The following is a 12,053-nucleotide window of genomic DNA, read 5'->3' as shown; positions in this document are numbered from 1 at the left end:
GGTGCACAAGCCAGTGACATTGTAATGGCTTTGCGGGCTAATTCACTAATTAAGAAGTTTGATCAATAATCAATACTAATTGATCTATAGTAAGAACAGAAAATACTGGAGGCTTCTGCAGGAAGTTACTAGCAACATGCGGTTGTTTTCATCTGCAAAGAAGGCTTTGCTTTTTTTTTTTTTTAAAGGTGGTCTGTGTAAGCTGGGACAGCTGGTCCACTTCAAGGCGCTGCTTAGTACTAGCAATGTCGAGCTTCTTGTCTTCTGGTCGTTGCAGATAGCAACCTTCTGGAAAAGAAAGGCGAGGAAGACAAGAACACCATGAACTTTATTCTGATGACCCGCAAAGGAAACAAGCCCCAGGTCTGAGACAAAACATTTTGTTTCTTACTTAGCTGGTTGATGCTGTTACCGTTAGCTGCACTTTTGTTTTTTGTACAGTTCCCCGCCATTGTCTCTAAAAACATTGAAAATGCTGAATGGTTGTGTTGTTGGAGACAGTGCTTGGTAATAACTTCTTGCTTAATGTTTCTTACAAGGCTTCCAGAGTTGTGAGAAAATGCTTTGTTTGCAAATATTTACTGCTTAACCCTCATCACATGCTTTGGTTGCTGTATGGCTTACCAAAAGTTGCCTGTAAAAATTTTACGCTAGGCCTGCCTTACAGTAGAGTGCAAAGGACTTTCAGGTATGCTGCTTTTATGGATATTATCCTGCCTTAGCAAGCAAAGGACATTGGAATGATTTGTACGAATTAACTTTGTGACTGCACTTATTGATAAGGGCTTTTACCTGTCGTTAAAAATTAAAACAGATAATATCGCAATGGAGTTGACAGGTATTTGTTGCTTGTGGAAATGAAAAAAAAAAGCTTATATTAAAGCCATGCGTCATATTTCCTGTGTGTGCGCAGTTCAAGAGCTTGGAGGTTCCAGTGTCTTCAGAACTTGCACAAAACCTGAAGGACAGGGAGGAGGTGAGTGTCCCTGCCAAGCAAGTTCATCATGATCCATCATTAGTTATTGTTAATGGTTAGAAACCTTGCGCTTCTTGTCGCAGTGTCTAGTGTGCTGTTGTTACTTTAACTAGTTCTTTGAGTTTGATACGTTTCTCTTTTTTTTATTATTAATATGAAGTGCTTCGCATAAGTTTAAGTGGTTAGCCACAAACTAGCTCCACTAATTGTGTGCATAAACACTGCATCTTTTCCCATCTTGTACTGTTACTAAAGTGCTTTATGCATTTTCCGGCTCTTGCAGGCTGAGAGAGCAGAGAAGGAACAAGTGAAGATGCTCACATTGAACATCAATGAGAGGCAAGAGGAAGAAGATTACCAAGGTAAGGAGGAAAAAGAAAAACATGCTGTGCCGGCTTGTATTACTGGGGTGTGAGCTCTGTTTCAAATGTTCCATTGGAACATTGGTAACGTTTCAAGAACAGCAGCTTGTGCAATAATTGTTCTTTGCAATTAAAGCCAGCAGATGTTAATGGCTAATTTCTCACTACTTACTCACCACTTTGTCACAGGCTACAGTTGACTCATGTCAATTTGACCCTTGCGGAATTGCAAGATTTGTTCAAATTATTTGAAAGGTTGAATTAACAAAGAGCAGCAAAATTAATTCAAAACTTTTTCGTTGCTTAAAGTAGCCTGTAGTGACCTTTCGCTTCTTGCTTTTAAACTGTGACTCATCCAGCGTGTGGCACAGAGCGCCGCCATGTTTAAATGCTGCTCAGCATGATGTGACATGAAACAAACAGGAACTAATGGTTTTCTGGGCGGAAGGAGCATAGGCCACTGTGATGTGTGGTGCGCGACACAGTGCGGGGCTCGGGACGGTCGAGAGCAGACGACGCGGAGTGCACGCGCGCCGAGCTGGAAGGAGGAAAAACGACGACGCCGAAGAGCACCCGGCACGTGAACGCGCGGCGCAGGAAAAACAACAAAAGAAAAAGCAACCAATGAGAAAAAACCACGGGGCGTCGGGCAGCCAATCAGTAAATGCCAAATCGGCCAGACCACTACAAAAAACGTGGTGCGCTGGCAGAACGGGGGCGACACGCAAGAGGACACGCAGGAAGACGCCGGGGAGACGCCAGGATCGTCCCAGGAAACGACGGCAGGAGGAGGTCAACCACCGGAGCGGGCGTTGAAGACGGGCCGTCGGGTTCCGGACCCGAGCCCACCAGGACTTCACCCGCCCGGGGCCTCCTGCCAACCTGTTCCTGTGCGTCGCCCGTCTACCTGAGCGTGCCGTCAGCTCCTCGACGCCGGTGAGCTTCTGCGCCAGTGGGCAGGACGGGAACAGTCGGGCTTCGGGCCCGAGTTCTACGCCAGCTGCCCGGCCAGAACGCCACCCCCGTCTGCCGTGCCACCTGCTGCCCGAGGCCGGCGTTCGAGCTTCCGTGCCCGTGGGCGAGAGGGGAGCAGTCGGGCTACGGGCCCGAGCTCTCTGCCCGGCCAGAACGCCGCCGCCGTCCACTCCTGCCACCCAGCCGCCAGCGTTACCTCGCCTCACCAGATGTGGCGCGCTCCCGGTACCCGGTCGGTCAACCTACGCCGCAACCTTTGGTGAGACCGGCGCCACCCCTTCTGCCAGCTTGTCGCCGCGTTGCCGTGTCGAGACTGCGACGCGTCCCCGCCCTTGTGGGCACGCCCAGACTCGCGCCCTCGTTAACCTCGTTAAAGCCCTAAGTGTGTTCTTGTTTTCTTGAGTGTGTAATTTAAGCATGTTTTCTGTTTCTTTTTATTTGCTTTATGCTTCTTTTGTGTGTGATTAAAAGTCTTTGTGTGTGTGTCCAAACCAACGGCTTCGTCCTCAATTGGGTTCTCGGAGGCTCCGCCTAAGAGAACCGCTAAAACATTGAGAACACGAACCTTTGCCCATAAGTGGGTCATCACAGCCACTAAAAGATAAAAATAAAACAGCTTCACAATTAGGGTAGCAGTAGTGCCATCTGCTGAATTTCCTGTTTTCAAGTTTTTAGTGACCACCGCATGTGCGAGAAGACGCAGGCTGGATTAAAGGCAAACTGCAATGAAATTTCTCTTGGGCTAATTTGGCTCTACATCCATAGAATCCATACTAGCATTAGAGTAATCTTGGCAAAGCTGGAATCTGATGTGATGTGAGGGTGAAACAAGCGAGACTTAATGTGCACTTAGCGCCGAGCCTCTGTTGCTTTCTATTCTTTACTACAAGTGGGGAGAGAGAGAGAGAACGAGAGAGAAAGAGATGAAGAGGAAAGACAGGGAGGTTAATCAGCTATTAGTCTCTGGTTTGCTACCCTACACTGGGGTTGGGAGATAGGGGTTAGAAAGAGAACAGAGAGGAAAGGGGGAAAAGGTTAAAAAAATACACACACAGAGGCACACACAAAGGGCCTGATACACGGGAATGGTACAAGCAAGGGAAGCAGATGACACGGGTGCTAGTTCTCTACAGTTTAAATTGTACGTCTCTTGTGGCGAGTGGTAATGGCGGCATTTTTTTTATAGTTTAGTAAAAAAACGTAGATTTTTGCTAGCATTTTGCAATGCATGCACTCGTGTTGCAAGCATAAAAGGTTTCACAGAGGCTGCAATTTGTCTAAATTATCTGAAACTGCTCTTCTTACACAGTCAAAAGTTTTGTTGCTGTTGGCCTTTAGCTGAAGTGGCATGCTTTCACATTTTAACTAAACAAGCTTAACTTCCAAGCAACAAATGGTTTCTTTCCAAAACTTTCCAGTGTGCTCAAATAAAGTGAAAAGTCAACAGGAGTTTACTGTATCAAGAATCTCACCTTGGCAAACAGTCTAACCTGCACAAATGGCAAGAACTGGGCTCTAACCTGGCTCCATTGCACAGGCAACTAACATTTTAACACAAAGCTATAGCGATATGGTTGTTAAAAATTCAGAAATAGAAATGAGACGTGGTAAACACATTACCGTCGATAGTGATCATGAGATGGGTTCTGCAGTAGTATAATTTTCTGCATCAAGTTCATCTACATCACTGTTTTTCACAATACAATGCCTTGGAAACAACAAAAGTGAATTTTTGCTTCATTGCTTGAGTTGTTTCTGCAAAAATATTGTGCAGCTGATGCAACTAAGTTTAATTTCTTTTTCGTTGTTTTTTTCTTTTGTTAAGAAATGCTTGCAGCGCAGCAGAGACCTGTGGTGTTAAACCTGAACCGCGACCGGAGGCACAAATATCAACACCCTAAGGGAGCTCCTGACGCGGACCTCATCTTCGGAAATAAGTATGCGCTCTCAAAGTTTACTGATCTCTGACCGTTTACAAACTATAGGGCCTTCACCATACCAGAAGAGTTGAGGTTTAAGAGTTGGCACCTTGTGCAAGAGAAATGTGTTTTAGAAGAGTTCTGACAAAAAATTTTGTGCTTGACTTTGTTTTACTTTGTTAGGTAGGTAGCTTCCAACTCCACAATTGCGATATGAAGCCTCTGTTCCTCAAGAGCACCGCAAATATTACAGTGCCTTTTGTGCACCCCGTTCTAAACGCATGCCAAGTGCATTGCGGTTATGGACGTGAAAAAAAAGGAAATACTGGGTTGATGGCTATCCAATAAAAAATAGAAACAAGACCAAAATTTTCTGTTAGAATACTCATTAAAGTTCACTGTTATGAAAAACAAGTGTGAAGTAGTACGTTGGTAGACAAATGCTTTTTAAAGTCATTAAACATTTTTCTTGTAGCTCGAGCATGAAATTGAGAGATGAACTGCATAGATTGCTATAAAAAATGGCGGCAGATTTCCTCAATTTTTGGCCTTAATAAAAGATGCTCCGTATGTACTAAAATAAGAATATGCTTAATTTTATGACACTGGAATTCAGAATACTGAAACATCTGAGCCTGGGCATGACTTGTGTTTTTCACTATGATGCCAATTAATTGGGAGACATGAGAGCAAGATATATTTTTAAAAACCTCTTGCTTCAAAATACTGCGTTGTTCTATGTTGCACCACTGCTTATCTTGCCTTTAGGCATTGAATCAGTGTTTCAATATTATGTGTTTATGTACTTAAAATTGGTTTGTTACTGCAATCACTTCCTTCTTTTGAATAAAAAATTTCAAGAAACAATGTCGTAACGCATTTAGAAGCGGCTACTTGCTACATATGTAGCGCTTTGGGCATATTCGATTGCAGGTCTCCACACGCTTCTGATAGACGTAAGGCACATTTTGTTTTGATCAACTTTTTGTTCATTGCAACTATTTGTGGTCCTTGAAAGGCCCACAGTTTAACTGGGGCAGAAACAATATTTTGCATTTTTGATGTGTGTAGCCTGCATGCATTTTTTGGCTAATGCATTGCTAATAACTGGTATCGGTAACTGGTATCGGTAACTGGTAACTGGTAATGCATAACTAATAACTGGTAACAGACAACGCTGTGAAAGATGCGCAAGTAGTTTGGTCATATATCTCTCACTTCGCATGTATCACAATGCAGTTGTGTTTGATCTGCGACACTTTCTATGGAACAGCTACCCTCATACATTGCAACTACAACTTGTGGCCTCACAGTTACGTCAAATAACGTATAGATTGTGCATGTTTGTGCTTCTGGTATGCGATGTACTATGTTTTGGTCACAAGTGCAGGCGGTGTGCTGAAGCTGCAGGTTACAGTAATGTGCCACTCCACTCTTTCGGTAGTGAATAAGCTAATGTCTGGGACACCTACCGTGTAATAATTATGTCATATTTTGTGACATAAGAGTATGAGACATAATGTTACATTGAATTACCTGAGACATATCTGTATCTTTCTTTAATATATGACACACAATTTTCTCGTTGCCAAACAGTGAGAGAAATCTCTGTAGTCTTTGTAGTGTTGCTTGTGTTGTGTGAAATGGAGTCTGTGAAGGCAGAAGGTAGCGTGGCATCTTTTAACCTACTAATTCGCGATTGGAGGAACTGCCAAATGCAGTGTATTGCTCAGAATACTTGAGCCGTATAGATGTTTTTGATTGGTTGCTTTGAAATATACAGTAAACCCCTACTAACTTGAACGCTGTAAAAATGGGAAAAACATTCGAGATAAGTGGAGATTCGAAATAAGTGAAATCACGAAAATGAAGCCCTCTGGCTGCGCATAGACCACGTGGAGCCTTTCCAAAATACCGCTAGCAATATTTTCAATCTTTTTCTCGGCACCGACTCCGGAGATGTCAGCCTCCGTGTGCAAGGGCGTTACTGGCGCCGTGCCAAGGCAGCACAGAGTCAAGACGATTGATCCTAATGATATATTTGAAGCCAGTCATTCGAGCATAACCGTTTTCAGACATCCAAAAAGCTGAAACTGCTACTTTCTGCATCATAATGAGTTCCACACAATTTAACTTCAAAAACCGAAAACCTCGGAGGAGTGCAATTGTGACGTCTTTAGCAAACGCCAATGAGTGAAGTGGCATTTTTACCTTACGGTTGTGCGAGCATGAAGCGAGCGCACTTATCAAGCCATGCTCTCGCTGAAATGCTGTAGGCTCGCATGCTGGCTTTTTTTGGGGGGCGCAGGGGGTGGGCCGATCGCTGCTGCTCAAAAGTGCCAGTCATCTTGCTCAAGGTCACGATTAATATGCTGAGACTACATTGATGTGTCAGCGAGAGGAGGCAAAAGACTTTGACTCCCAGCTGATCGCTGCTGCGTGAGGCCGTGACAAAGTGGCAGCGAGCAGCTGAGCGAGTGCATGTGAGTGGTGATAGATAGAAAGAAGGAAGAAAGATAAGCACGGAGCCTGGTGTCTGGCTCAGCTAGCGAGCTGCCACTGGGTGAAAAGCGATTACAAGCGACACTGCCGATGCTCCCGTTGCCTTTTTCCTGGTATTTTTGAAGTCGACATTTCGAGATACCCCAGAAAACGGTGCAAAAACTTTTCGAGATAAGAAGTGCAAGACACATGGGCTTAAAGCACGGGCAAAAAAAAAAGATTGACTGAACCGATATTTTGAGATATCAGCGTTCGAGTTAACGAAGGTTTACTGTATAATAACTCTGTTATAAAAAGACAAGCTTGCTCATACTCGTTTATTTTAACTCGCCGAGTCTCAATGTTATGAAAACTTGCCGCAGTGGCTCTGGCTGTGGTGGTCTGTTGCTGAGCATGAAGTCACAGGTCCGATCCGCGGCCACAGCGGTTGCATCTTGATGCAGGCGGAATGCAGAAACGATCATGTACCGTGCTTTGAGTGCATGTCGAAGAACTTCAGATGGTCAAAATTCATCTAGAGATCTTTGCCATGCCATTTCTCATATCCCACTGTGCACAGTTGGGACGTTACCTCCATAGTTTATTAATATTTAATTTTTTCGTATGCAAAAAAAAGTAGCAGAATATTTCTTTCTAGCATGCCTCTGCACCTGTTGCACCTTTTGGTGGCAGGTAGTACTAGTGTTTTTCTCTACGTATGTTTTACTTTTGTTTCCTGGTTGAATCCCGTATTTTTGGAACCCAGTAGTTATAAAGCTTATGTAATTTTACTTTTTCAAGCTAGAGCCACTTTTTCTTTCTCCGCATTGTCTCACAGGAAGCGCTGAGTGAACATCGAGAGACGACCACTGTTCCCCTCGTCCAAGGCCATGGAGGCAACAAAGCACAAACGCATTGCCACGCCTTCCTGCCGTTCTGAGCCGCTGAATGAACAGCTGACATCAAGCTGATGCCGAGAGGCGGCGGCCGTCATCATGCTGAAGGGAAAGCCGTCTGCACAACGGGGGTGCCATCGGCACTACTATGTTGCCTGTGTACATAGTTCCTTCCACCCACTCTCTCTCTTTCAATAAAAGCCTCTCGCAAGGCAGCGTAAGTGTGAAGGTATGAACAACGTGTCTTCTTGCGAGCTTCCTTAGAAGAAGTGCTGCATGGGCCTACCTGCCGACACTCCCGAATTTTCCATAATGTTCACAAATTTGGGCTCATTTCATAATTTTTGTGTCAAGATTTACGAAAAAAAAAAATAAATTGTTTGCAAAAAAGTTTTGCTCATTGGTTCCTGATCATACTGTTGGAAGACTTAATGTTGTAAAAGTACACAAGAGGGGTACGTAGTCTGAGCAGTCTTGTTCGGACAAGTTCCTGAAGCAGCCAAAATCTGCAACACTAAAGCCGCTGGAAGAAAAATCACTGCGATCAGATAACAGTATGCTGCTCGTCAGTTTGTGCTGTTCTAAGTTCGATGCTGCTTGTGTGATACATCCCACAAAATGTGTGCGCTCAGGGAAATCTTGAAAGTAATGCACGCTATTCCCCCCTTGCGGTGTAGTTTCCTTGGGGCTTTACAAATGTTCACAGGTTCTCAGGCATACAGAGGTATTCGATAGCATTTTACAACACAAACATACTGCTGAAGAATAAGCTTAAAATGGTTTAAGCATTAAGGGAAATGTGCTGGAAACGTGAGTGATTTATTTGGACTAAATTAGAAATGCTGGCAACTATTGTGTAACCAGCTTCTCTATAAATGATTGTCCAATGATCTGATGATCGTTTGAAATTATATGTAAATATGTTCCAGCAATAAAGTACACTTTACAAACTTTGCCCAAACAGTCGATATAAAAAAACTGCATAGTCAGTCAATCAAGTAAATCAAATAATACAAAAACCCATGACATTCCAAATATTAATACAGATACTTTCAGTTAAGGAAGTTAATAAAGCTTTCACAGCTGATTGATGTAATGACGCGTTAACCCATGACCCAAGCAACTTTTCTGTGCTCAAAGGACGGTCTTCAGGGATGATTATATATTGTTGTCCTCGGAGCACACCTTTGCTGTTCAAACTCGGGACAGCTTATCAGAATGTGTGCTATGTTCTCCCATCAATGGCCACGTGTGCAACAAGGCATAGCTTAACAATGTATACAATAGAAAAAGCTACCTATACACCACTTCCAACCTGATACAATGAATGTAGAGATTTGTTCACAAGCTATACTCGTATGTGTGCACTGCTGGTGACAAAGCATCAAGTAATTGGTTAGTGCACCTCACAATCTTTTTTTTTTTTGCTCTGAAGAGGCTTTACGCATCCTGCATCAGAAGCCTGACTCAAGGTGCTTTAGAAGGTTGCAGGATGTGTAAACAAAAACAAGTTTGGCAGCATGTTTCACTCCTGTAACACGTGATGGCAAAAGCCTGCTGGCCACTTGGTAATGCATTAAGTTACATGATCAGAGGGTACATAATTCTTGCAAGACATAACGAGCCCTGAAGTAAATGCAAGCCATTGTCTGCGAGCTTCGGCCTCCTCTCTACGTTTCCGTCTCGCATCGTCGCATTGCTACTTTTGCAGTTCGGCTTCTATGGCTCGTTTCTTATTCTTAGTTGCGGCTTCACGCGCGCGTATAGTGTGGTGAGACTCACACCAATGACGTTTCTCTTCGACTTTACGTTGCATCCTCTCAGCAGGGGAAAGCAGCACTCGTGGTCGAACACCTTGCTCCCGCCACTTTGCACTCACACCTTGTTTCTCGCTTGGCGAGCATCCTTGGCCATAGCATACATCTGAGGGGGGTGTGCAATGCTTTATTGATGGTTTGGATGCTTGTTTTGAGCTTGTTCTTTATTAAAATGTATGCTGTTCTATGTGTTGTATGGTGATTTCAATGAATGTATGTACTGTTCGCTTCACTTTGCTGAGTGCTTGTAGCCTCTACCTTAAGGGGTTATGAGCCATTGCATTTTTACTTCGCATGCTTGCTTGCTTACGGGGGTATGAGCCATTGCTGATGATGATATTTTTTTTACCACTTGATTAGACACCGCATTTTTTAGGTATGAGGCATTGCAACGAGCCACTTAAGGCTTTTGCCTTAATATTGGTGCTTCACCTTTAGCAGTGTGCTGTGCATATTCAAGGTGTTACTTTGTTAGTTTCTTCAAAATCGAAGCAAAAGTATAAAATTGTTTTGCTAAATCAGTTAAAGTATATTGTTGTTGAAACGTGTTTATCATAGCGCATTCTCCTCCTAACAGTTTTGGCGTCTGAGAGACTCACCATGAGGTTCATCTCACCATGGTAAGCAGACTTTTAGCAAACACAAATCACGGTTAAGAGGAAGCTTGCGCTTGGGCCCAACTCCGATGTGGCCTATTCAAATACATGTAAACACAAAAATGCTCTTCCGAGATAGCCCCTGCACTGATTTTAATAAAATTTGTTGCATTTGAGAAAGTTAAATTCTAGTTACTGTTGGAAGTAGAATTTCGATTTAGGGGCTGAATTTTATTAAAAGAATCTTAAAGAATATGCAAGTTTGAAAAATATAGATGCACTAAGTTTATAAATTTATATAGCACTGCATCAAGAACCGATATCATGGTTCTGTAAACGGCATCCGTTCGATCATTCAAAGAGGACTAATTCAGTATGTCGCTTTATTTCTTAGGTGAATTTGTTACGTTGTGTACAAGGGTACAGCAAAAGCTGTATTTCCATATTGTTTAAATTTTTTAGATTTCTATGTAACATAATTTTGTCTGCTTCAGATGTACTATCAGATGCAATGCACAGAATTGTGATATCATTTTTCCTTGCTGAGTTGGAGTTGAAAAATTTATAGTTTCGTTGAAAATTTTTGATTTTTGCCAATTTTTAATAAAAGATTGACGATATAAATAAAAAAATTCGAAAGCAACAGTCAGTAGATTTTAAGTTCTTTTTTTAAATGCTACAAACCTTGTCAAATTTGGTGCAGTGGTTGTCTAGAAAGACATTCTCCTTTTACATGTATTTAGATGGGAGCACCTGAGCTAAAGCTTCCTCAACATCCATAGCTATGCCTTCAGCATCTGCTATTTGTGAAACACAGGCAGTGCCTAGGCTGAAAATGTTTTGACACCCTATCTTTAACAGTAATCACAATGTTTCAAAATCTTGGGGTAGGGGCTGAGCAATTTCTATCTGCTCATAGTCCCTATCTAGGCCACCTAATGAGGCTTTGCTATCGATAACAAAGTGATGCAACTAGCCTTGCCTCTACACAATGGGTTGTCTTTATCAGCAATGTTTCAGCTTCTCTGACATTTGATAGAACGGCAAGGCTCATTTTCAAAGTATTCATACAACAGTGGCCTAACCAGCCTCACACCCTTGTCAAGAAGCATCCTTTCTTATTGCAGTACTTGCAAGATTTTCTTGGCTTTTTTCATTTCAGCCCCTGCACTACGAGAATGTCCAGTGTAATGCATGCCTTGACCACAGGGTCTGCTTGGCTCACATATTTTATGCATTTCATTACATAAAAGTAAAGGTAATACATGCTTTCATACTTTAGGAGAAGCCTGTATAAAGGGATATAACTTTGTTCTTTTAAACTAACATTATTTAAAAGAAGCAGAACTGCACTTCTAAGCTAAGCTTTCAATGAATATAAACTTTACAAGGTGTTTCATTCTTGAGCATGCATGATTGTTTTCCTGAAAGAAAGGACTATTTACCCGATTTCAGTACAATGTTTACGAACCAGAACTTCAGTTGGTGATAAACTTTTCTTCCAGGTGACTCCACAACACAAATGACGAGATTAAAGCACTGCACTATCTGTAAAGGATGCTAGTGCTGGGTATAGAAAAGAAGTAAAAAAAAATGCTAAAGCAGAGAGAAAAAGCTCATGCATGCCATTAGAAATTGTGATAATCACAGGCCAACTACATAATTATATAAAAGAAACTTCTACTTGGAGGATACATTAAAAATTCAGAATGCAGCTAGTCAGCCCATGGCTATTCTACTTGGGTATCCCAAGGTTAGTAATAGCTTTGATATGTTACTAACATTCAGTGAAGTGCTCCATTCACTGTTTAAAAGCCATCCTTCATCATTACTATTTATATTTTTATTCATTCATTTTATGAGAAAGCCTTCCTAATGTACTGCAGGGCAGAACAATATGGAACACCAGTATAGATTTTGCTGACTATGACGAGACGAGCAGTGGCCAGTTCCAGTTTTGCATTTGCAATTCACTGCAAACTTGTCTGCAATTATCGTAACTTTTGATGACTACCAGCACGAATAACATGT

The 12,053-nt window shown here is 42.4% G+C and overlaps 1 protein-coding gene across 2 annotated transcripts in view; it reads left to right on the top strand.

The window, feature by feature from the left end:
• Upf2 (UPF2 regulator of nonsense mediated mRNA decay) overlaps positions 1 to 7,837 on the top strand; it is a 51,303-nt gene extending 43,466 nt beyond the window's left edge. For both annotated transcript variants that reach the window (XM_075696309.1, XM_075696310.1), the window contains exons 35-39: positions 278 to 363; positions 914 to 976; positions 1,260 to 1,338; positions 4,139 to 4,250; positions 7,552 to 7,837. In XM_075696309.1, coding sequence (XP_075552424.1) covers positions 278 to 363; positions 914 to 976; positions 1,260 to 1,338; positions 4,139 to 4,250; positions 7,552 to 7,561 — 350 coding nt within the window. In that variant the 3' untranslated portion in view covers positions 7,562 to 7,837. The remainder of the gene's footprint in view (positions 1 to 277; positions 364 to 913; positions 977 to 1,259; positions 1,339 to 4,138; positions 4,251 to 7,551) is intronic.
• The last annotated feature ends 4,216 nt before the right edge of the window (positions 7,838 to 12,053 follow it).

This window comes from Dermacentor variabilis, chromosome 6 (assembly GCF_050947875.1).
Source record: "Dermacentor variabilis isolate Ectoservices chromosome 6, ASM5094787v1, whole genome shotgun sequence".
In the NCBI taxonomy this organism is placed as follows: domain Eukaryota; kingdom Metazoa; phylum Arthropoda; class Arachnida; order Ixodida; family Ixodidae; genus Dermacentor; species Dermacentor variabilis.
Note: the sequence above shows the minus strand (reverse complement) of the source record. Positions and strands in the feature narration are given on the sequence as shown.